This window comes from Microchirus variegatus (genome assembly GCF_963457635.1).
Source record: "Microchirus variegatus genome assembly, chromosome: 2".
Classification (NCBI taxonomy): Eukaryota; Metazoa; Chordata; class Actinopteri; order Pleuronectiformes; family Soleidae; genus Microchirus; species Microchirus variegatus.
The window spans coordinates 10,527,954-10,553,587 of NC_139803.1; the positions used below are offsets into that span (position 1 = coordinate 10,527,954).

General features: G+C 40.8%; 1 protein-coding gene across 2 annotated transcripts in view; it reads left to right on the forward strand.

The window, feature by feature from the left end:
- The window catches only part of dlg2 (discs, large homolog 2), a gene marked incomplete at its 5' end in the record, with an annotated part of 80,927 nt that extends 55,758 nt beyond the window's left edge, over positions 1 to 25,169 (forward strand). The window contains 16 exons of one of the 2 annotated variants that reach the window (XM_083910836.1): positions 94 to 230; positions 728 to 872; positions 1,964 to 2,105; positions 5,721 to 5,780; positions 10,087 to 10,243; positions 12,807 to 12,909; positions 17,056 to 17,170; positions 17,275 to 17,451; positions 18,161 to 18,236; positions 19,675 to 19,771; positions 21,837 to 21,887; positions 22,004 to 22,105; positions 23,513 to 23,685; positions 23,821 to 23,930; positions 24,269 to 24,360; positions 25,001 to 25,169. In XM_083910836.1, coding sequence (XP_083766962.1) covers positions 94 to 230; positions 728 to 872; positions 1,964 to 2,105; positions 5,721 to 5,780; positions 10,087 to 10,243; positions 12,807 to 12,909; positions 17,056 to 17,170; positions 17,275 to 17,451; positions 18,161 to 18,236; positions 19,675 to 19,771; positions 21,837 to 21,887; positions 22,004 to 22,105; positions 23,513 to 23,685; positions 23,821 to 23,930; positions 24,269 to 24,360; positions 25,001 to 25,107 — 1,844 coding nt within the window. In that variant the 3' untranslated portion in view covers positions 25,108 to 25,169. Of the gene's footprint in view, positions 1 to 93; positions 231 to 727; positions 873 to 1,963; positions 2,106 to 5,720; positions 5,781 to 10,086; positions 10,244 to 12,806; positions 12,910 to 17,055; positions 17,171 to 17,274; positions 17,452 to 18,160; positions 18,237 to 19,674; positions 19,772 to 20,210; positions 20,257 to 21,836; positions 21,888 to 22,003; positions 22,106 to 23,512; positions 23,686 to 23,820; positions 23,931 to 24,268; positions 24,361 to 25,000 lie in introns of those variants that run through there. The other variant, XM_083910837.1, reaches the window with a different exon arrangement.
- Between the last annotated feature and the right edge of the window lie 465 nt (positions 25,170 to 25,634).

The following is a 25,634-nucleotide window of genomic DNA, read 5'->3' on the forward strand; positions in this document are numbered from 1 at the left end:
CTTCAAATTGACAGCGTATTCAAAGCAAAATAAAGAGAATACTTTATTTATAAAGAATGATATTGATGCATGTCTTCTGTCTTACACACACAGGGCTTGGCTTCAGTATTGCAGGCGGCGTTGGAAACCAGCACATACCTGGTGACAACAGCATATACGTCACCAAAATCATAGATGGAGGAGCAGCGCAGAAGGACTGTCGGCTACAAGTTGGAGACCGGTTGTTAATGGTGAGTTAAACAAGAGTGAGTCTTTGTCTGCGTCAAAAAATATATATACTTCAACTACTAAAAGAAGTTCCTCAGGTGATCCACAGTCTGCCTGTGCAGTCTCTTCTGATGTTTTCCTCTCTCCTCAGAAGACGACTGGAGAAGATATCTTCCACCCTGTGTTACTACAGTGGTCATCATCATTATAGAGAGTGATATCAGAGAGACTAATGATGTTCCCATAAATCAGATTATAACAGTGCATTAACTAGACATGTTCATTTTTAAGGTAGCATTAACGAAACCTTGTGGCTCAGTGGCTTTCTTTGGGGAGGGCCTGTCTATTGCTTGACCGGCACTTAATTTAATTACCATCCGACTGTCGCGTTCTCACCCGAGGAACCATCTGTCATAATCCAGTCTCCTGCGGGCAGCGATCGCCTTAGACCGATCAGGACGGAGACACAGTGCAGCCTGAGTAGAACACACAAAGACGCCTTTGCTCCTTGTCTGCGCAGGTGAACAACTACAGTCTGGAGGAGGTGTCTCACGAAGAGGCAGTGGCCATTTTGAAGAACACGTCGGACGTGGTCTACCTTAAGGTGGGGAAACCCACCAATGTCTACCTATCAGATCCCTATGGGCCTCCTGATATCACACACCGTAAGTGCTTGTCTCTTGTATTTGTTTATTTTTAGTTTACTTCATCTTTCTTTAAAACCATGTTACCAGACAAAAGATTCTGTAAATATAAAAAGGCGTCTCGGACTTTAGAGGCTCCTGTTTCAGCAACACAATCCCTCCTACTATAATCTTACACATTTGTTGTGGTGCACTTAATCCGTGCATGAGATTATATAGAATCCGTAGGGCCCGTGAGCCTTCTGGTTTATGTTCCTAGTTTGACCAGTCACATTTGACCAGACTTTGGTTGCTGGAAGCTAAAACATCTATATTTGTCAAGCAAAAAAGGTGCAAAAAATTGACAGCAAATCACCAGTATTTTCATTTATTTTCTGTCAGAGAAAATGCAGCAAAGTTGAGATATATATGTAGTTTCCAAACTCAATTCTAGTCTATATTATTGCCATCTTCATGTTGCTCATTGGACTGTGTGTTCAACAAACATATTTGTGCTTTCTACACTAGGGCCGTCACCTTTTTCCAAAAATCATTAAATATTACATGACATGCTGTCCCTTTACGAAGATATTTGGATATTCCCCACATCATCTATGGTGCAGAACCTTAAATACTTCCACATGCTGCTCATAGTAAAACTTTAGGTGAAGAAGTTAATCCTAGTTCTGATTTAAAGTGGATTGAAAGCCACTTAACTGCTGGACAATGTGGTAATCTGCATATTTTGAGCAGAAATCTAAAATTTTGGATACATTTCAGGAAAAAGGTGACAGCCCTAGTCTGCATAAGAGGCCCCAAAGAGCAGCAGATGGATTAAAAGATAGATATAGAAGTTACAAGTATCACCAAAGGATAATTGTGCTTTATGGATTTATTTTGTGAAATTGATCACTTAAAGCAACAAATACAGCAGTCAGCAGTTGGACATCAAAGAGTAAAGATAAGACTCTTTTTTGTCGTAAAATGTTTGTTATTACATCCATTTTTATAGTATAATATAATCAAAGTATACAATCTGAAAGTAACGCAGACATATTTTCTCGGCATCAATAGAAATGTGTCTATTTGTGCAGCTGCTGTTCTCAATTAACTTTTTCTCACTCTCTCCACAGCCTTCTCTCCAGCCATGGAAAATCATATCTCTTCCCCCATCAACAGTGGCACTCTGGAGTACAAGTCCGGTCTCCCCCCCATCTCCCCCGGGAGTTATTCCCCCCTCCCCAAGCACTTACTAGGGGAAGAGGATATAAACAGGTTGGATGGTTTTTCCTTCTTACGGTAATTACCTCCCTTCCTCTCTGACGACTAGAGCTGCAGGTAGAAGCGTTTGTCTGCCCTGCTCCTCGTGTTATCTCGTCTGATATGTGTCTGTGTGGCGATTCAAAAAGCATTCCATACTCTATGGGGAGTTGTGATGCCATTTGAACGGATCTCTGGATCACCTGTTATTTATGTAAGACCCCACTAATCCCCGTAGTCTGTGTCAAACGTGCAGTGTTTTTCAAAGATGGCCTCAGTGAAAATGGGTTCCTTGATCCCCAATCGGGCAATGAAACAATCACAATATTCTCATGAAGCTTAAATATTTATAAAATAGCAGAAACAGCTATTTGAAAAACACTGGTCTGCTGTAGTCCTGTATTTGTGTTTGAAATTGTCTTTTTAGGATTATTCTTGGATGTCACACATACCAGTTCAACCAAGGGATTCCTGCTTCTCACCCATTGTCAGCTGGAAACTCTATCTTGTGAGGGAACAGAAAGTGGATAAGCACTATAGATGAGGGATGAATAAATGGTATAAGTGTTGTTTGTTGTAGTTTTCTCCACGGCGTGGCTCTAACAACAAGTCACTTAGAATGGAAGCAACAGCTGAATTAAAAGACAGCTGCTCTTCAGACGCCGCCAAGTTGGATGTAGCTGCTAGATATTGCTTCTCTGGGGTCATCGTGTTAATCCCACCTCGGGCATGCCAGGGATTTGTGATTGATTCCCTTTTTTTGTGCGTGTCTGCAGAGCGAAATCAAAGTTAGGAGAAGAGTTTTGGGCATTTGATTCCATCCCACTACTTTTAACTCTTTCACGAGATGAAGAAAACTGTATATTGTTTATGCATATAAGACTTTTCTTGATAATAAGGGATAATCTGTTGTATCACCGCTCTGGTGTTTTGATGTCGGTGTTTTCAGTCATTCTTACAGCTGCTCCCCATCCACACAGTGCAAAGCTTAACATGTCTTCCAGGGTCTGAATCAGAGCCAAACATGAGCAGCTCTCCACCTCAGCTACCCTAACACCTAATCCCAGAGCCAAGCTGCCACAGGGCTTTGGGAGTAAATGGGACACATTTGCTATCATGTCAGATCTCTAAAGAGTGAAGCTTTTGTTTGTTTGAATGATTTCACAGGTTCCACATTCCTCCCGCTGCTTCTCACATTGTCCGAGTAGCACTCAGCTCGTCTATTTATTGGCGATAATGCGTCACGGCCGTTTAATGAATGAACCGAAGCAGATTCTCAGCGTAACAACATGTTAGGAAATCACAGTAAGCAAAATGAAAACACAAAAGATTTATTTGCTGTCGTTCTGTTCCAGACCAGGTTGCGGGAACAGTGCAGCAGAACGATAACAAAAGCTCATTTCAGAGGATAACTGAAGGACACCAGTGTTCAGCTTTGTTGAGTGAAGGATTAGTTCTTCCATTCTCTTTTGAGATAAGAGGTTTAGAGTTTTTGCGCTTGCCCAAGGTGCATCCTCGACAGCCTCTGAGATTACCAAGCTAAAGTGTAACATTCGGCACAGACAGAGAGTGAGAACACACCGATGTTGCTGAATCATAGTGAATTGGTGTATCACAGGCTGCTCAGACTTTCCTCACTAGTTCTTACTAACTGTTGTTCCTGTGCGCTTAGTGTCTTATGTCGTTTTGGAGCCAAGCGTCTCATTGACTGAATGATCCACTGTGCTCTGCTTAGGATCATTGCCACATTTCGTATTATTGTCCTTTGAAACGGCACAGTGTTCTTTTTCTTTGACGCCAATATTCAAAAAATGGCAACCTTTTCTCACAAAACTAACTTCACGCTACAGTCGAGCCATTCACTGAGTCATACATGTGCGTTCATATATCACATCTACGTGCTGCACTTTTTCTGTCACACCCATCACACAGCTCCCAGCACAGCCCCCAGAAACAATTTGAGATTTAGTGTTTTTGCTCCAGGCCACATCCACATGCAGACGAGAAGAGCTATGGATTGAAAACAACCCACTCATCCACAGCCACTATGGTTTTTCCACATCATTGCATCGCCTAAGTACTCCTCTTTTCACCTCCAATACGTCAATGTTCAAATATGAACATAATCTGAGAGGAAAATACCGTATATCCCTCATGAAACCTAACTCAAAGAAGCAGCTCAGCAAAGTTTTTGTGAGGCAGGGTAGAAAATTGGCAGCAGCAGCTGTGCGAGCGCTGCGTTCAAGTCTAATGAATAAAAGAAAAGCAGGTCAGCTGTGCGGTCTGTGTCCTTCTCAAGGTCAGTGCGTTAGGTCTGATGAGGACTGACTGGCTGCCTCAGCTCGGCTTAATGCAGTATGAATGATTCAGCAAGAGAGACAAAGCCAACTGTCCAGTCCTGTCCCGCTTCCTCACCTCACCACTGGGCTGTGATTGAGTCTCAGTACGTGCTCTGGGTGTTGAATGTGAGGCAGAATCACGGCTGGAATAAAAAAGGTTCATGTTTGTTTGGCCACAGTAGCACGCTCTTCATTTTGCTGTGTGAAATCTGAAGAAGAAAAAAAAAAGCAAAACAGTCGAGTGGGACGGGCCGGAGGGATGACTTCATTTTGTGCCGGAGTCAGACTTACGTACGTTCTCTGATAGCGCTGCCATGTTGATTAGTCATGTTGAAAGATGATCAGTGAAACGACCAAAGGCTCTGCAGGGCGGGCGGCTTCATATCAGCAGATGCAGCGGAGGGTAACGTCCGTGGAAGGTGCCGTTTGTGGAGACGCGTCACTGCGAGGAATGGCCGTGATGTGTGAAATAGTGGAGCTGTTATTGTGGCGATGATGATGATGATGACGATGACCATTTTTAGGTCCTTGTTTCACTCTTTAGCTACAGTTGGCGAGAAGGGAGAGAGTTTGATGAGAACAGTCGGTCAAAGAAAGAAAAAGGAAGATACAAGTTTGCTATTTGGAAACCACTGGTCTGCTGTGGGATTTTTCTTTGGACGTCTTGTTCCTATGGCTTTATAATCAAACATAACTTATTAGTATTTTAGTCCCTCAGCAAAAAGGTTGTTCATTTGAACCCCAGTTCAACAAAAGGATTCCTGCTTCTCACCCAATGTCAGCTGGAAACTCTTCAGGAGCAGGAAGAGGATCAGCAGTATATCCCTTTATCCTTCTATAGTTCCCTCCTTATCTACAGTTGAGGCAAGAAGGGACAGAGTTTCTTTGTCAAGTTTTCACGTTTGATTAGGACGCAACAGTTGGTCAGAGGAGACAAGTTCGGTGTTGTACATTCAAAGCAGGCCAAACAGTGACATCATTACACACTAATCCAGTCCATGTGACACTGTTCACACCCACGTTCATGTGTAAGTCAGACCTACACGCTGTCTACGCATCCATCTACTCTAATCTGACTCGTATCACACTCTGAGGACACTCTGATTTCATCCCTGACGCATCCCTGAAACACGTGTGTTTCGTTGTCCGCTGTCTGTTTTTGTTGCACGTCTTCCAAATTGTCTCCTCGGTCTCTGTCTTCTTGTCGTTCAAAAAGCAGCGTTTCATGATAACAGACGTTCACCACGTGGTCGGGTTACCAACAATTTACTTTTTCCCCCCACCCTGTCAGAAATCCTTCACTAGATGACGGAGAGGGTCACAGGTTTGATTCCCAGCACTTCCAGTTGAGGTGAGACCGTTTTACCGTGCTCCGCCGCTGTGCACTGCATGCTCCTGCATGTTTGTTACTGCATGCTTTTTTTCTCCTTCTTCTTCTTCTTCTTAAGAATGGAGGAACATTGACATTTCTAGTGAGAGACTAATCTAACTCTCAGCTGATTAATCAGGCAGATATCTATCTGGCATTTTGGGACAATCAGCATCTGCTGATTAACAAAAAACATCCTTTTAATCATGATATTTTCTCTAACTACTATTTAAACATTAGTTCCTTCAATAAAAGTCCAGAGAGTAAAAAATAACTTTTTTCTTTTGCCTGAACCTGTTGTTTTTTATATATATATATTTTGCATGCCTAAATAATATGACATTATTTTAAACTTAATGTTCTGCTAAAACAACATTCAAACAGATTCAATCACAGGCTCCGTCACTTCAATGGCTTTATGAGTCGCAACCATATTATTATTTTATAATTATAATATGTCAGTAAGTTGTAAAACATGGCAGCTCTCTGACATTAATTAGGATATTTATTTCTCCCCTATTTCTTTCGCCGTTACGCCTCACTGGCCCCATTCAGACCTGGTGTTAATATGTGTCCTGGTTAAGCTGATCTGCAGGAGTGAGAACACACTCAAACACGTCACGAATGGGTCTTCAGATCTGAATGCATAAACAGAACACATTCGGAGGTGGTCTGGGACACGTGACCACATTCCTTTTACGTGTTTGGATGCAAATCCAGAGACCGCCCTCTCACATTGTTACAGTGAACTCATAAGCCCCCTTTTTCACCAACATTTCCAGGAACTTATATACCTGGGGGAAAATAATTCCCGGTAATCTGTGTGGTTTGCGTTTCCACTGCACCTCAAAGTTCTGGAATAAACGACACTAGGTCATTTCTTGTTGTTGACTCCAAGTCCCTGTGAACCTCGTCGTTTTTGCTCCATATTTTTGAGTTTCTTTCTTCGTCTTCTTTTAACGGTCTTGTTTTTGTTTAAACAGCTGCAAAATATGTTTCTGACTTCCTGTTAATCTGAAAAGTCCCTAGTTGCGAGTAAGTACTTCTTACGGTGAAAGTTTGGGGTCGAGGGGAAGTCTTCAGTGGAAACGCGCCATGGTTTTTCAAAAATCCTGGGTAAATGAGAAAAGTTCCTGCGGTGGAAAAGGGCTTTAGTATTTCTACATTTGATGTCTTTGTGGCCACTACACAAATTCAAACTTAAATCTATCCACTGTGACCAGATCAGATCTAAATGGGGCCATTGTAGCCCCCCGATTATCCCAGCCTGTCCCTCCTCACCTCTGTCCGCAGCCACTAACCTCTCTGCTCTTGTCTCTCACTCCACTTTAGGCCTCCTGAGCCAGTTTACAGCACTGTCAACAAACTATGTGACAAAGCACCCTCCCCCCGACACTATTCCCCATTGGAGTGCGACAAAAGCCTCCTCCACTCCGTCCCCTTCCCAAACTATCACTTAAGCCTGTTCCCTGAGTCGGACTTCACCAGGTACTTTTCACCACCTCCACCTCCATCACCTCTCTGTCTCTCTCTCAGCACTCCACCACTGTGTCCCATGATCCTGATTCTGTGTCAATGGCATGTCGTGTTACCCTACCTTTTTACGCGCACCTGTCATGCACTCAAGTTGCTTTCCCTTCTGCCCCGCCCTCAAGTCCAAAAGTCTGAATCCGACTCAAACCAAACTTAAAATACACAAAAGTCAGAGTAACACACCCAGGTGATGCTGCTGGGAGTCGAATTACTTCTCAGATCCAAACGGCCCTGGGCCACATTTTCCACCTCTCTGGCTTTGACCTAGAAATAAAAGAAGAAGCCGGTCCACAGAAGACAAAGAGAAAAACCCTGCCAAACCCAGACTAGAGCATTTAAAGAGTTTAAGACAGTTTATGACATAATATATGCCTAATACTGACAAGTCCACAGGGGGCACAGTGCCTCCCAGTATTGTGAAGGCAGACACTTCATTCAATAAATAGACTGGGACAAGGATAGTCGTCCATTTACTGTGAATGTAAACGTACCGACTGTCTTTTGTGTTCTCCTCTCTCGTCCGCTCTCACGACTCTTATCTTCCACCAACACATTTTTCCACTTTAGTCAAAGTCGAGCTGACATACCATAAACACAGGAACACATTACCAGTCGCACAAACACAAACATGTCACGTTAAGACGCTGTGCTTCACCCATGGCTGAATTTGTGTTCCATTCACCGTGATTAAGAAGGAAAGTCATTTACTTGAAATTAGGGTAATGTGCTTCGTTCTATCTCCCACCAACCATAAGGTGCTGTCCATTCAGGTAAATCTGCTACTAACCAGCTGCTGTGAACTCACAACATTAATACAATACTCATATATGGGTGTGTGGAGTTTGCAGGTTCTCCCCATGTGTGTGGCATCTCACCTAATGTCAGCTCCAGCTCCTCCCACAAAGGTGGTGTAGATACTGAATGGATAAAAAGTTATTTATCTCGCTCCGTTGCTGGACAAACAGACAAACAGCAACTTAAACTTAAACTTAAAGTGTTGTTTTTAGCTTTTTATAACGCGTTAAGTGTCTTGTGTGAAAACTTCACTTCAGGTGGATGTACTGTAGGTTCAATAAGTAATATATTATTTACAATATCGATCTTGCTCATACTGTGTATGAAAGAGAAGTATGTCTTCATTCAGCTCCTCTCTGTCTCTCTGTGTAGTTTTTCAAATCTGAAATGAAACCAGACATCTGCCCTGAGGCTCAGTGAAGCCTTTACTGTTTTGCTGTATTTTCAAGTTCTCTCTTCTCACTTGTGGCCAGATCATGCTAGACTAAAGAGAAAGATATGATATTACATACAATAATAAATGCACAATTTAATGATTACAGTCCTTGAGAAATGAAACAACGGGCAGTAAATGTGTGTTTCCTCTCCACATACGTTCTCTGTTGGTTTATCTGCCTCTGCTGCAGCTTTCTCCTGCATTTGACTCTTATCCATTTATGAATAAGACAAACTGTGTTTTCTTTCTGTAGGGCATCAGAACTGGAGTAATGTGTAAGCAGAAGTGCAAGGACAGTTGACAGAGGGGAGGGTTGTAATCATAATAATAATCGTAATTATCTGTGTTCCGTTAGAATAGCCTAAATCTGTTTGCGAATATACCCATACATAGTTCAAGGCCTGTTTTTCAAGGTTGAGTTGAAAACATCTTGAGTTGCTCTTTAATTGTTAAAAACACCAAGTTTATTAAATCCAGAGACAATGAATGGGTCTTTAATCAGTGGTGAATAGGAGGCTTGTTTTGTTGAGCTGCTGCGTGAGTCACTGAAGAGCAGAAGATACAAACACCACAGCTTCATGCAACAAAGCCTCAAGGACTTTCACCAAACATTCTTAAGAAACTATTTTCTTCTTAAAGCCTCACTTATACAGTTTGTTTTTACTCGGCTGCTGACGTTCGTAAATGTTTTCTTATCCAGGATTTGTCCTTAAGTGACAACAGAAATGACAAACACTCAAGAGCAGAAAAGACAACAATAATTGCATTTTCTTCAATTTTACAGATGTAGGATTAAAACCCTCCTATTTCATCATTCATCATCAGTATTTTGCGACGTGATATAGTCTAACAAACAAATGTAACGTCATTTTGTGATTAAATTAAAAAGGTTGAGGATACTGATGAATGTGGCCTGATGACCTTGAGTGTTATTACTGCTTCACTCTCCTGTAGTTCACACTTTCACCAGCAGATGGCAGCATTTCTTTAATTATGATACTACTGAACTTATCTGTTCTCCTGAGGAGATTTAAATACATGATAACAAACATGGTTAGGTAAAAGAAATCTTGGTTTTACAACTAAAAGAATCCCCACTGTCACTTCCATCATTGTTTCTCTATGTACACCATATCCTCTTATAATAATAATACTATTTCACCACATGTGTTCATCTTAGGTGCAATGAGTCAAATCTTAAAGTTTGGTGTGTTTGTACACACCCCAAAAAAATGATGTGTGAGAGATAATCGGAAAGAGAATGAGTGCATGACTGTGAGCACACAACCAGCTTCCTTTTCTGAATTGGGGACAAGTGATCCTAAAGTAGAGCACCATCCCCCTGTGGAGCTCCACCAGGAGCGTGCGTTTGTCTGAGCAGAGCATCACTCCGGCCTCCATCAACCTTCCAGCTGCAGCGTCGTCGTCCATCTCCGTGTCCACCTCCCTCCACAAACCTGAGCTGAACATGCAGAGACCCTCCGACTCCCCCGAGCTCATGTACTATCTCAACTGTCTGTACAGGGAACCCAGGAAGGTCGTGCTCCACAAAGGCTCCACGGGCCTGGGCTTCAATATCGTGGGCGGCGAGGACGGCGAGGGAATCTTCGTGTCGTTCATCCTGGCGGGAGGCCCCGCCGATCTGAGCGGAGAGCTGCGGAGAGGCGACCAGATTTTATCGGTGAGTGCGCAAGAGACACACATACAAGTTGTTGTGAATAATCTGTGTACCTTTGGACTTTATTATGTCTTTTTATTTAAATTTAGGATTTAAAATGTAATTCCAGACTGGTTTCACCACTCTGAGAACAAATACGACTTAAAACAGTAGACACCTGCATGTTTCCAGCATAGCAACAGACAGTATAATAGTCCTATTGGTCTGGATTAATTTCCAGAGCTGATAATCTGGTTAGTTTTTGTTATTCCCTGCCCCGTTTCTCCAATACTGAGTCTATGGACTGTTATTTTGCTGTTCTAAACCTCACTGTAATTATTTTTGTTTGGGTTTAAAGCTTTAAACCTAAGATAATTATGGTTAACTTTTGTCAGCAGCATACATACTGTAGTTATGAAGACTTTATCAGTTGCTTGCAACTTTTAGCGATGGATTATGACACAAAAATAGCATTATTATTATTATTATATATATCTATAAATTACAGGAAGAGCTGAAGATGGCTCTTTATACTTAACTCGTATATTTAATGAAACTACTTAATTCATCATTAATTGGCATCTGCCCTAAATATACTACTGTATTCTGATTAATTATTAAAGATGCTTGTGTTCCAAACTACAGAGTGGTGTGTCAGAACAGAATTAAGACGGTATTTGCTATTAAGTAAGTAATTTAAAAGCGATAAAGTTTTCCTCGAGTTGTATCCTCTTTGGTAATTCTCAAATATCTGCCCTGCATAAGACAGATACATAAATTTATTTATGTAAAGTTATGTGATATTGTCCTTCATCTTGGAATTTCTCAAACAGTTAATATTAGATTGGTGAGCTGGTTTAAGCATTGTCCAAATTTCATCCAATCTAGCTCCAATTGAGTGGACATTATTGGCGTATATATTATCTTCTTAAAAATGTCGTCTTGTCGTCATGATGTCCCACTTACAGAACAGAATGTTCCCGGTTTGAAGGGAACAGAGTGACATTAGAAAACATGCAGGCTTGTATTGTGGGAAGGATGGCGTTAGGTAGAGCATTTTGAAGCGAGTCCAACAAACACTCATTTAAAAAAGCTGATGTCAGTGATGTTTTGGCAAACATCCTCCTCCTCCTCCTCTGCTGCTGCTCCCTCCTTCATTCATCACGCCACAAGCTCTGACAAACAGCGCTAACCTTTACGAGCAGAGAGGAACAACACGGGTGTCATGTGACAGGTTACAAAAACACTGTATGATGATGATGATGATGATGACTGCATGGCTGAGATAATGAAGGAAGTTATTGTTCTGCCTCGTTGTTGCTAATTGTCACTGTTTTGGCTCGCACAATATGCAACAAATGACGTTGTCTTGTTGCATGTTGGTGTTACGGTGCTCCAGGGAATCAGTGTGGGACTGATGTGTGGCTGAAAGCAGGCAGTTAACGTTCTGACAGAGGAACAGTGGCCTGGATTTGAAGTCTAACAATAACTTGACCTGTCTTTTCCCACGTATTGAGCACACACACTCCTCAGCCTGTGCTTCTCCAATGGGGCTCACTTTTTTTGCACCTTTAGTCTTTGGTCTGCTGCCAACTCAAGACAACTGTTAGAAGAGAGACTTATTAAGGTCTGTGCATACTTTGCAAGAACAGAGAAATGTTTTCCCTCTCTCTCTCAGGGCTAAAAGAAAAGAATGACGTCATTATTTCCTTGCAGCCCTCGATTAGTCTTCCCGAGAGTTCTGCACTTGAGTTTCTCTTGAAGTATGTTCTTGTCGTTGCCACGTCAAGAAAAAGAACACGTTTCTCTGCTGTGGCGGCGTTTGCACAGGCCTTTAGAGGTAACCGTAAACATTTCAAATCAAATTTCCGTCCTCTGCATGGCAGCTGAAACAGAATCATCCTTGGATTTCCCTCTCTGAGGTGACCATTTTAAATGCGAGGAGTTAAATTGAGCCTGTCCATCTGAGACTTTGTGGAAGCCGATCTGCTTCCTGCTCGTGGGATATAAGGGGAACACTTTCTTCTCGGTTTTCTGTCAGAGCCCAGAGACCCTGAGGAACCGAGGAACATAGTTTTTATTTGACTGACAGCAAACTTTCCTACTATTCCACTACACTTTATCCAGTCAGGAAACCGAAATCCACACAAGGAATAATGAATAAATGCCCCTCCTATCCAAATATGTTCTCTAAGGTGACTTAAGGAAGCAGCAACACATAGGAAGTTGACCAAAATAAGATATAGCTGCCTGCTTTCCATTTTTTATGTCACTGATGAACTAGTCAAGCTGCAGGGAATAATGGTCATTCCAACATTATGGTGTTTCCTCATGCCCTGAAATGTGTTTTTATAGTGAATCTGACCTTTTTGCTTTCAGACATAAACTGTCATAACATCATATCTGCATCCAAGTCAGATTTTAACCTCATTAACCACCAAGGCCATTGTGAACATTAGCACAACCTGATATTAAAGAGAAAGCCTTGGACTTGCACAGGTGTGAGGTAACTGTTCTGTATAACATAATGCTTATGCAAACTCCCATGAACAATAACCCTGTATATTTCACCACATTGTTAAAACAGGTAAATGGGATTGACCTGCGGGGAGCCACGCATGAACAGGCAGCAGCCGCGCTGAAAGGAGCAGGACAGGTGGTCACCATCATCGCCCAGTACAGACCAGAGGGTGAGTCTGAGCACACGAAAGAAAAGAGCCATGTGGTTTAAACGCTCTGGTAAACCCACAAATGTGCAGAATAAAGGGGAATATAATGACCCAGGGTCTGCTCCACATGTATGAAGGATTCTTTCATATTCAGGCCAAGTTATGGCTGGAAAAGAGAAAAGTGTAGTTCTTACAGTTTATGAGAAATTATGGCTCATGTTCTTTTATGGACAAAAGACAAACAAACCCACAGGGAGACGGTGATGCCTGCATCCTGTATCCTCTCTGTTATGTTCCTCAGAATCTGTCGGAAACCCAGTGTTTCCTTTGTCTCCTCTTTAGAAAAGAACTAAAACAAAACAACCATGGGCGATAATGTTAATTTAAAGTTTCTTACCAACCTTTTTTTTTCCCCCTCAACCTCATTAGTTTATTTATTTCCGTGTTTTGATTCACTAAACAGCATCCTGTTTGTGCGCTTGCTGTATCATTAGCATGGAAATTGTAATAACCCGTTCAGGGCACAGTCGCGTCAAGTCAAATCTCCCAAACACTGTCTGTCTGTCAATCTTCTATAAATGAACATGCAGTGGATGAGACAGCTGTGACCAGCCATGTGTCTCCTCTGGTTAGGGTCAAGCGCAGCAGTGTGTGTGTGTGTGTGAGTGCAGTGACGCGGTCACAGATCTGTCAATGTCACCGAGGTGTCAAACTCACAAACTCAGAGACCAGTGGTGCTTTTTTCAGTCTGTATCGAGGTTACTTAAAATCTGTTGAGCGAAGGATTCACTCCACCACAAGCTCACATGTGACTGACTGGCCTCTGAACTCCCTCTGAGTTGGACTAACAACTGCTCTTCTCTTCTTACCCATCAGAACTTGCTCTTTGCTCACCGCGGCGGGCCCACTCTCCTGCACCAGGTCTGTGCCATTGGCACCTGTGGCTGCTCTGAGCTTTTCCCTTTTCTTTTTCTTTAGCATCATTCACTAGGACTCGGCTTCAGTGAAGAGTCACTCAGTGAATGCCATCACAGACAGCCTGTTCACTCCCACTGAAGCACACACACACACCTGATCCTTACCTTGTGTCCCCAGCCTGTTTTGATTCTCACTCTCTACCCCGTCACTGCACTTCAGACCTTTCACCTTTTGTTTCTGTGCTCCCCAGGTCATGAGCTGTCAAACCACCCTTTCTTTTACCCCTTTTTAAAAATGTTTGAATGTTATAAAAATGGCCATCGTCTTCCGGTGTGAAGTGAAGCCCAGAAGTAGCACTTAGACAGTTAATGGTCTTGGTCCCTACTTTTAACTCTTCTTCAATATAATGTAATAGAAATGTTTGTAAATGATGTTCCCATTTCGAGGAAAATAGATGCATGGTTTCAGATGACATCTGTGAATTTACACAGCAGGAGTTTATTCCACAGCCTGAAGACTAAATCCATTTTTATTTTAAAAAGTCTCTGGTCACGAGGAGGTTATTTACTCTTGTGTCGTATATCAGTCTAGTTTTATTAAGCGCTCTATTCCAACGTAATTAAAAAAACAGTACAAACCACCCACAGTGAGGTCATTGGACTGCAGTTGTGGCAGAGTTGGCAGCATTGGATATTTTACAGCCTCCATAAATTCCGTGTGCATGGCCATATGTCTTCTTCTTCTCCTCTGGAGCCCAAGTGACGGCTGCTGAATGTTAATTTTAAGAAGCAGTAAACACCTGTGAAGGCAGAAGCGGCTGGTTGTGGATCGGTTCAGGTGCTGACTCTTTGGAGGGTGAATTTAAAGGTTGATTACATCGCAGAGCAATAGGGAAATCCCCAGTAGAGCAGACCCCCATCTCATTTATGGCTGGCTGTGTCCTGTGAAGGAGGCGACCCTGTGAATTGATTGGATTGTCTCATTAGGTGCAGAACTCAGCAGATGAAGCTTGTTTCTGCACCGACTGTAGCTTCGACATTAAACAGCTTATGTTCCCTTTTATTCTCCCCTGAAATGTCTCACACATTGCCTGCAAGAGTTTTTTTTACACACTCTCACCAGCAGAGAGAGCGATAGACGTCTGTTCTCACAGAGATGGAACGTGCAGTGTTGTGTTCCCCCCCCCTCCTTTTCCCCCAGTTGCACTTGCCACGGCATGCATGGCTTGCACCAAGCTTCCTCCCTCGTATCAAAGTCAGCAGTCGTGCACAAGGATGTCTTGTCTTGTCTTTGTTGTAAACGTAAACTGACACTTAATTTGAAGCAATTTGACTTGTGTGTGTGTGTGTGTATGGTTCTAACAGCTTTGCATGCTTCTGAATGAGCTTTCAGCTTCTTAGCTTAAACTTTCTTTCTTTTTTTTTACATGAAATGTGTCTTGATTCTTAAAAGGTGCAGACGCCGGTGGTAAAGGAAAACAGATAGTTCAGGGACAAGTGTTTTACTTGTGCATTCACACACATCCTCAACCACAAACACACAAAAAGCTCAGAACCAACCTCACTTTTGTATTAATTTAACACTTGATCAGAGGTAAGAATAAAACGAGAGTGGTGATATATTAGACGTCAGTGGACGCTTTAAAAAACAGTTATTCTGTTGGTCTGTCCAGTTCCACTTGTCTCCGCCCCTGAGCTGCTTATAAGCAATGACAGTAGAGACAGAGAGAGGGAGAAGCAGAGGTGTTTCCCTTTCACTCAGCAGAGTCACACAGTTGGACTGTGCTTTGAGAACAGAGAGAAGGGAGAGCAGACGACAGCATTGGACGATTTAACGTCATGGTAGACATGCAGACAGGTATGTGGAGGAGTTGGAAAAGAGAGTAAACAATGCAGAAAAATGTCTTGTTTTTGAAGGAAATCGTGATTTTGCAGGTGATAAAACCAGGATGATGTGGGATTTCCTCTTACTCATCCTCCTCGTCAGGTTCAGCTCTGTTATTGTGTAACCGTCTGTGATGAAGGAGCATGCATGTGTGGTCGTTTGTTTCATGAGTTTTAGCTGATTAGCTGATTTCTCTAGTCCCGGTCGTGCAGTTGGTGGTCGGTCACATCGTGACTGATCTTCATTAAGTGATTATGAGATATATGATCATAGTAACCTCTCTCAGGGTTCTTAAAGCATTGTGTTGTCAACACAGCGGTGTGTTTGCTCATCCCGACATCCTCCGTCACTTTGCTGAGAGCGACGTAGGTCGTGGCCTCGGACGTCACATGTAACCGGAGCTCACGCAAAGAGGCAAACAAACATGTTCAGGTGGTAGTTATGAGTGAATATCACGTTCTATTTGCAGCAAAGTTTCAGTGCAATATTTTTTTGAAAGCTGCTTTAAGACGGGGATGTACACTACTACTACTACAAAAGAGTTGCAAAATTAATAGAAAATTAGAAATAATTATTTTTATTCAAAATAATAATTCTGCTTTTGTCAAAGAACCAGCAAAACTGTTTTCAGCTGTGCTAACATCATTGCACGAGGGTTTTCTAGGGTTTTCTAATAATCCAATAGCCTTCTAACTTGATCAGCAAACACAATGTACCATTAGAACACTGGAAATGGGCCTCTATACACCTATGTACATATTCCATTAAAAACAGACGTCTGCAGCTAGAATAGTTCTTTACCACATTAACAATGTATGGAGTGTATTTCTGATTAATAATATGTTAAATTCATTGGAAAAAAGTGCTTCTCCTTAAAAAATGGAAGGACATTTCTCAGTGAGCCCAAACTTTTGAACAGTAGTGTATGTGAGAGCACATAGAACACATTCTCTAGATCTTGTCCTTCCAGCTTTCTGCTCAAATGTTGCTCAAAGCCTAATAACAACCCACTTATTTGAATGAGGTGTGTTGGAGCAGGGAAACATGCGACTAAAACATGCAGGACAGTGGCTCCCCAGGACCAGGAGTGAGAAACCCTGCTCAACATGAATCCATACATACTTAAATAAGAGAAATTAGTTAACTCTAAAATAGCAATTATGCACAGCAGCATTCACAAATCGTCCTCATCGACCTCACATAAATCCTCCTCCCCCCTTACAGGCACACTGTCACTTTTAGCAGCAGCAGCAGCATCATTAGGTTGACCTCCTCCTCTTTCCTTCCCTCCTTCCCTTCCATGCCCCGGAGTCTTGAGCGCAGACCAGACTGTCACTCGTGATCCACTCTCATCTTGTCTTGCAGAGTACGGGCGTTTTGAGGCCAAAATCCATGACCTGCGGGAGCAGATGATGAACCACAGCATGAGCTCTGGGTCAGGGTCGCTGCGGACCAATCAGAAGAGGTCGCTCTACGTGAGGTTGGCTGAGTTTTAGAGAATTCAGAACATCAAAAGACAGCCGCTCCATGGCCTATAATCACAATTCTCTGTGTTCTAAAACTATCTTTTCCTCGAATGAACAGAGCGCTCTTTGATTACGAGAAGTCAAAGGACAGCGGTCTGCCCAGCCAGGGCCTCAGCTTCAGGTACGGCGACATCCTCCACGTCATCAACGCCTCGGACGACGAGTGGTGGCAGGCGCGCCGCGTCACCCCACACGGGGACAGCGAGGAGATGGGCGTCATCCCCAGCAAGAGACGGTGAGCGGCACACGTGTGTCTCATGTCAGTGTTTTGACAATTATACAGGTGATTGAGTCCAGAAGGAGGATTTAGAATGAGATAAAGAGTTCTGTATCATCATGTGATTTTAATTGGAGAATTGGAGCATTTTAAACTCATTTCCCTCCATTTTGACTCCTCACCAGCATCACTAGTTCATAACTCTGTGCTTATGTGAACAAAAATTCAAATGGTGGACACTAGTATTGCCCTTGTTTCCATTGCCATGAACAAATCTGGCCAAGGAAAGACACTCATCCATTATAAAAGTCTTAAATATGTGATTTACATCATATAAATTGTCTAATTCTGATATATTTGGCTCCTCCTAATGTTATTTATCCTGTTTTTGTTTGTTTTTTTACACATATACATTATATCCAAGTAATATTGAAAGTGAGTACGCGATTCTCACTTATAACAAGGTTTAAAGGAGAGAGGAAACTTCTAAATCTTTACCATTTTAGTATTTATTCTTCATTTAGACACATTTCTTGATTTCTTGTATTTTAATACAGCTGTATTCATTATTATTGATTATTGAGGAACCATCATAGGCCATGTATTATACTTTTAAGACGTTCAAAAGTCCATTTTTGGAGACCTCACCAAAATGTCCTGTATTTGAGTGTACAGTCGTGTCAATGTGAACACTTCGATTTGACTAACTTGGCTCTGTGCTTGGCAGGGTGGAGAGGAAAGAGCGAGCTCGTCTAAAGACTGTGAAGTTCAACGCCAAGCCAGGGTCGTTTGACTCTAAAGGGGTAAGTGGCTTCATGAAAGCTGCGTTTTGGGGCAGATTGTGTAAAAGAAGACAACATTGTTTCTGTAAAACTGTTGTTCTCCTGTTCTCCTCTCCAGCTGTTATTCACAACTTATTCTGAAAAAGTGACCTCAGTCAGTTTTAATTGTGTGTATAAAGAGTATTTCTTCACCACTGTGAGACACAGCCACCGTATATTGACAATAAGTCAGTGAATGCTGACACTCCCCGTGCTTTTTAACCACATATTTCCTCTCATACTGTTGTGTTTCAATAATGTACTAACATGTCGATCATCACTCGAGCTTGACTCTCCCCAAACTCTACAAACACGCTTCATTTTCTTTCCTTAAAAATAATGAAGATGAGAAATCGGATTCATTATTTGAATTTCATTCTCTTGCATTCCATTTTTCTCTCTCTATCATTGCATGTGTCTTTACTTTGAATTAACCTCACCTCTGTTGTGCCTCTCAAAGCATGAACTCAACATGTTTTTTATATATATATACTTTTAAATGGCTCTATTGCTACTGTGGTACATCAAGAAGTCGATCATGTAGGATTATTCTCCCAGATGTGCAAAACATTTCTATTTCAGCTCTGTATTCATTCATGTTATAGTGAATAAAAATTCATGTGGTCTTCCAGTTGTAAAATGAACTCCTGTTTTGAAGCCTTTAGATTCACAGTTTAACCAGTTAAACTATTTTCCTTTAAACTGTAACATTATTTACAAAACTGACATCACATTCTATGGAGAACACCTGAACCTGGTGATTGAGACAATTAACTCATCAAAAATGGTTTTAGGGACGTTATAAATCGAGTGATAATTAGGGTAATTTCCCTATAGACCCACTCAGTCCCTGGTGGCTAACTTCCTTCTTTCATCACACTTTACTTCCTGGTCTTCATTTTCCAAACTGGAAGACAACGTCGACTTTTTCATTATTACTGTTATCTATAGCAGAGGTGTCAAACTCAGTGAGTGTCTAGTGTGGTCAAAAGTGGAAAAACAACTGCCGGTGGACAATATGAGCTAAAAAATTTATATTTGTGATGATATTTTGCATAATTTTATAGTGAAAGTGCTTGTTTTGATGTGGAACGACCTCACTTTAAAAAACAAGAAGTGAGAAGTAAATGTAAAACTGAGTAAAACATCTAAGCTAAGAAGTAATAATGAGGATAGCTGTATTTAAAACACAAAACAAGCTTATGTATGAATGTACTTTAATGTTGAATGAATGTCTTATTATTACTATTATAAAAGATTATTCTGGAGGCCAGAGGAGGAGTTTGACACCTCTGATCTAATTAAGCTGGAGAACTCCTTGATGTCTCTCATTGTGCGAGCCGTGCGTTTGTTTTGTCTGCATGAACGTGACACACGTGACCTGTTTTTTTTGCTCCATGCTCTCTCTCCCCTCTCACAGTCATTCAATGACAAACGTAAAAAGAATTTCATCTTTACGCGAAAGTTCCCCTTCTACAAGAACAAAGAGGGTGAGCAGGACGGCAGCGATTCCGACCGTAAGTATGAGCTCGTGTAGACGTGCGAGTGTAGATGACGCGTGAGGTCAAAGGGTCTTAACGGGGGGGTGTGTCTCGCAGGTGTGGAGGCTCGGTGGACGCCTCTTCCTCCTTCCTGTTGTCAGTGTTTTCTTTCTTTTTTCTGCCGGAGTCGCAGTCTTAAGATTCTGCGACTCAGACTCTGATCAGTCTGCAGGAGAGAAGCCAAGTCAGTGCTGTTTTATCAAAGGTTCAGCCCAGGTTTCCTTCTGGGATCATTTGTATTCAGTATCTACATTTATGATGCTGAATCTGGCTCCCCCTGCTGGCTGCTCACTGTCTGGACAGGGTAACAGCTCTCTGCCTTGAACCTCTTTTGCTTACGTTGCGGCTGTCCTGTCCTCTCCTGTCCTCCTTTCCTGTCTTTCTTCTGCTCTGGATCTCTGTGGATGGACAATAGGACATCCTGGGGATGGGTGATGATGGGTATGGGACAAAGACGTTCAGTAAGTCGGTGCAGCAGCAGCGTTCCCTTCACTTATGTTTCTTATGTTTGCGTCGTGGTTGCATGCTGCATTTGTTGGCCTTGTCTTGCTTCTCCGTCTGCAGAGTGTTGGTCTCTGCTTCACTAAACTCACACTTTCACTCACATTTGATATCAAATAGTGATAAGAAATATATGGCATGGACTTTTTACACTTATAGTTGCCTTATTTTCACTGGTGCATGGTAGTAAATGATGTTTATTTATCTTCAGGCTGAGTATCACATCTGATTCTCCCCCATTGATTTATTTTGCAGTTGACATAGTCCCGATTTGTGTTGGTTTATGAGTCGATTTAATTCAATTAGGCCTGATATGATTACTGAATTTGATCATTGATTAATCAGTTTGAGGGTTTATTTTACTACTTCCAAACCTCCTTAATTGCTTCTTAAATGTGAATATTTTCTGGTGTCTTTGCTCCACATTACAAAGAAATCATCAAAACTGAATCATTTTGGTTTGTGGACATCATTTGTTGGATTTTTTGGACCAAACCACTTATCAGTTAATCAAGAAAATAATTGACGGATGAAAATAATTGACAGTTGCACCCCACTTTAGAAATCCATTAATTTGAAGATATATCTGTGTCCTTACTGAACTTTAACTTGTATAAGAGATTTCCGTAAAACTCTTGCTACATATTTGTACATTTAGATCTCTCTAACCTGGTAAATATTAATGTTTACCCTCAAAATTCACCCCAGATTTGTTACATTAGTTTATCTTTTGTTAAATTTGGATGACACAGTGCAACTCTACATTGCAGTTCTAGGTGATAATTCCCTTTAAGTCCAAAATAATACAGCGTAGACGTGATTCAAGTAATTATTAAGTTGTCCAACAGAGGGGGTTATGAGCAGAGCTTGGCCTGCATCTTGCAATAAATATACATATTTTTTCAACCCTTGTTCATATACTAGATTACCGTTCACACTCGTTATTGAGTTCTAGTTACCAGATAGTTGTTTTCACGTTGTTTTTTAAATCAACTCCCCCCTGACTTGACCCCTGTCCTCAGATGTTGATGTTAGAAACACGTCTGCATGATGTCGCCATCAACAACTCAAATGCATGTCAGTCTGAGCGGACTTTGGAGCTCATCACGACCGTGTCTGTTTGCTTTGTTTGTCATATTATATTATATATTGTCTATTTTGTATTGTAAACATATTAGACATTTAAGATTCAAACCTTTAAAATGTGAAGAAAAACAAAGAGCTTATCTCACTGAAACAACAGTATAATATATAATGTAATGCCCTGACAGATAGTTCATTGATTTCTTTATAAATGTTTTCAAATCCCATATTGAGTTTTATATCACATTATTCCAAGTGTCTAGAGCTGGAAAAGTGACCTATAATAAACTCCAAATACACATAAGTATTAAAACTTTGTTGACTTGTTCGGCTTTGACACTCACACCACATGATTCTGTTACATATGTGCATGTGGCATGTTGATGATGTCACTAAAACTGTATGTTTTTGCTCCTTTATAATACATTTATATACTATCCACTATGTTCTCCACCAGGGAGTCAGGATGAAGTCATTCTATCGTACGAGCCTGTGATCCGACAGGAAAGTAAGTCTTTATTTATCAGCGACTGTTGTCCGTACTTATTTTTATTCAGATTTCCAAAACCTCCATTGTGCTGCATTAAAAACATAAAAAAAAAACTCTGTTTTGTGTGTGTCCAGTCAGTTATGCCAGACCCGTCATAATCCTGGGTCCGATGAAGGACAGAATCAACGACGATCTGATCTCAGAGTTCCCAGACAAGTTTGGGTCTTGTGTGCCACGTAAGTATTCGCCTTCATGGACCACAGAGCTCTGAAACCACAGGTAGTTTTGTTGTGTGTAGAGAGTCATGTGAGATTATTTATCTTTGTGTGCTACGTCACCAGTTGTGATTCAGTGGTTGAATCTTTACTCATTACATTCATTCATTCTGTTCTGGTTCTCCTACTCTATCATTATTTCATTTAAAGGACATTTTACTGGATGAACTCTTTTCCATATTCAATCTAAGAAGAAAAAGCTACATTATACATCTTTATGGTTCATAATCTCTGTGTTCAGGGATAAAAATGCCTGAACGTTTCTGGAAACAGTGGTGATTTCACTGCTACATGCTAAACACATATCCTAAACTCACTGCTCCGTCACAGTTTAGCTTTAAAAATGAAATATTGAGATAGAAAACTGTCAATCACAAATTGATATACAAATTTGTGGGAAGATAAACAAGAGAAAGGGTTGTTTTTTCAGTGGATGTGTTGATGAATTGTAACTGACCAGCCACTAGGGGGCAAAACATGCTGATAGTGAAAACTTTTATTGAAATGTTAAGTCTACAAAGACCATAATTGTTCCAAATTGCTATGTGTCAGTCCTTGTTTTACTCTTTTTTTGTCCTTTTTTGTTCCCTCAAATGCTGAAATATAGTAACTATAATCATTAATGCCTGTTTATGCAGAATAAATGCATAGAACACTATCAGAAACTACAAAAAGTGTTCATTTTGCTTCTCCTATGGGCAAAAAGATATCCCAGAATATCAGAAATAGAAAAAAAAGATTAATAAGAAGTAAAGCAAAACCATGATCGTCGACTTTTTGACATTTTAATTCTCAGTTAGTCTGTGTTTGTGTGTGTTTTTGTTTGTGATTACCTGCTGTTTTTTTACCCAGAATCCCCCTCATTCTATTTAATGTGCTCTTCATCACCCAAACAAGTTTTCTTTATTATTATTTTTGCATGTTTTTGATTCACCCATCTCTTTTTTTATTTCAATTTTACCCTTTGAACCATATAAAGCTGCTGTCAGTTCAGGGCTGCAAGGTGAGTGCATGAGCCGAGCAGATTCTTACATTCATTCTTTTATTTATTTATGTAGAAAAATGTAGTCTTTTTTATCCTTGTAAATACATAGAAATCTTCTTAACTAAAACTGAAGTAGGTAAAAACAACAGTGTAGTACAGTAGCACCATCCTGTTCTGGATGAACGCAGCAGATTTTACATGTGTACATTAATTTAAAGGCACATTCACACTGATGTCATCAGTGTCCACGCTTGTGTGTATTCATTTCAATCACACTACAATGTGAATATTTGCACATTGAACCCTTCAGTGATGTTTTGTCGCAACGTTTCACTAATATCTCATGTGATACTTACGTTGTTTTTCTCTCCGTCGCCACAAAGACACCACTCGGCCGAAGAGAGACTACGAGGTGGACGGGCGCGATTACCACTTTGTGATGTCCAGAGAGCAGATGGAGAAGGACATCCAAGAGCACAAGTTCATCGAAGCGGGACAGTACAACGATAATCTGTACGGAACAAGTGTCCAGTCTGTGAAATACGTGGCTGAGAGGGTGAGGGAAGCTGTGAACGCTGACAGAGACACAAGAAAACAGCTTTTATTTTGTATTCTTTTTAAGATTTACACAGATTTGAATATTTTGTAATAGGTTATTTTTGTGTTGTGTAAATGTTTGCCTCTGATTTAGGGTAAACACTGCATTCTGGACGTGTCTGGAAACGCCATCAAACGACTACAAGTAGCACAACTTTATCCCATCGCCATCTTCATAAAACCTAGGTCTATCGATTCATTAATGTGAGTATTCAGCTAATATTCTGCTTTTATTTTTGTTTTATATTGTTTTATATTATTTTATAGTGTTTAAAATTCAGTTATGCTGCCACAGAGTTTAGTTTGACTTGTCTTATCTTATTTTTTGGAACAAATAATCTGTCGACTGTGTTTAAACACAACAGACTATAAGTGATTATATTGTCCTCAAAATGTCGTCGTGAGCAGCCAGAAAACACTTAAGATGTCCTTTAGACCTTCTTAAATGTACGCTGCAGTGTGCCATAAATATTTAATACATGTTTATATACTGTGTAAAAGCTTTTGGAGACGAGCTCTGTGATCTATGTGTCTTTGCTCAGGGACATGAACAAGAGACTGACAGAGGAACAAGCCAGGAAGACGTTTGACAGGGCGATGAAGCTTGAGCAGGAGTTTGGTGAATTCTTCACAGGTATTTTATTTGTATTTCTTTATTTACATTTTCTTGTTCTTGGTACAACACAAGAATATTGTGTGTATGTGTATGTTATATAGTCTTTTCAACTGATTTATGTTTTTTCTCTGCTTAAATTCATCTGTTAGACTGTGCCATAATTTAAACTCCTCTCCAAGATTGAAACACACAGTTTCCCTCTTCAGTTATATCCTCCCCTTGTCTCTCTGTCGCTCATTTTATAATCTAATAATCCAGTCTTGTGTTAACTACTGTAAGTGCCCTAAACCTAAACATCCATAACCAGGTAATAGTTATCGTCACTCTCATTTATTCCCTCATTTATGCCTAAAGAAAGTGCCAGAAACGGTGGAATTATTGTCTAAATATCCATCTGTGGACATGAGGACAAACTATACTTACATAATGTAGTTTAGCTGGTTTATTAGTAGTTTAGATTATGTCATTTCATGACTGAACTGAAACATGAAGCATTGTTATATGTCATTTTTTTACACACTTACAGCATATTTCACGTCTTTCTGATGTTTTGTTGTGTAAACATTTGAAAGCTGTGATGTTCCATGAGTTAAAAAACATGTATTTGTTCTAAATTTCCAAGAATATGTAAAAAAAAATGTCTGCGTTTTCTTTGCAGCTCTGGTTCAAGGAGACACCTTAGAGGACATTTACGAGCACTGCAAACAGGTGATAGAGGAACATTCAGGACCTTATATCTGGATCCCCTCAAAAGAAAAACTATAATAACTCATCAACTCTGGAAGGAGGGGGGAGGAGTCTGGACTGCTAGGAAAAAAAAAAGAACTCCATCTTGTAAGATACGACGACGACGAGTCTTCTGTTTCATTTCATTTCTCTCTCTTTAGTTATTGCTTTGTTTTTATTTGATTTGTTTTTCACTTCACATGAATGTTCCTGAATGTAAAAAAACAGCAACGTGTTAGGACATTTTAGCTTTTCAGACGTGTGTGTGTGTGTGTGAGAGAGAGTGTGTGTGTGTTTGTTTGAAGAAATAAAGGGAAAAGAAAATGTAAAGGAAGTTTAAATTACACTTTGCTTTGGAAGGAAAATCGGTTTTGTGACTGCGTTTGCCCTCGCCCTCTGTTCACAATGCAAATATTGAATCTGAGTGTTTTGTCTGATTTGTGTGTGCACCCTGAACACAGCACTGTCTTTGTTTACACTGCCATTCCTTCCTTGAATCACTGTATTTATTTCTCTGACATGATGATGATGTTTTATGGAAAATGTTTTATTCATTGTAAAAAAAA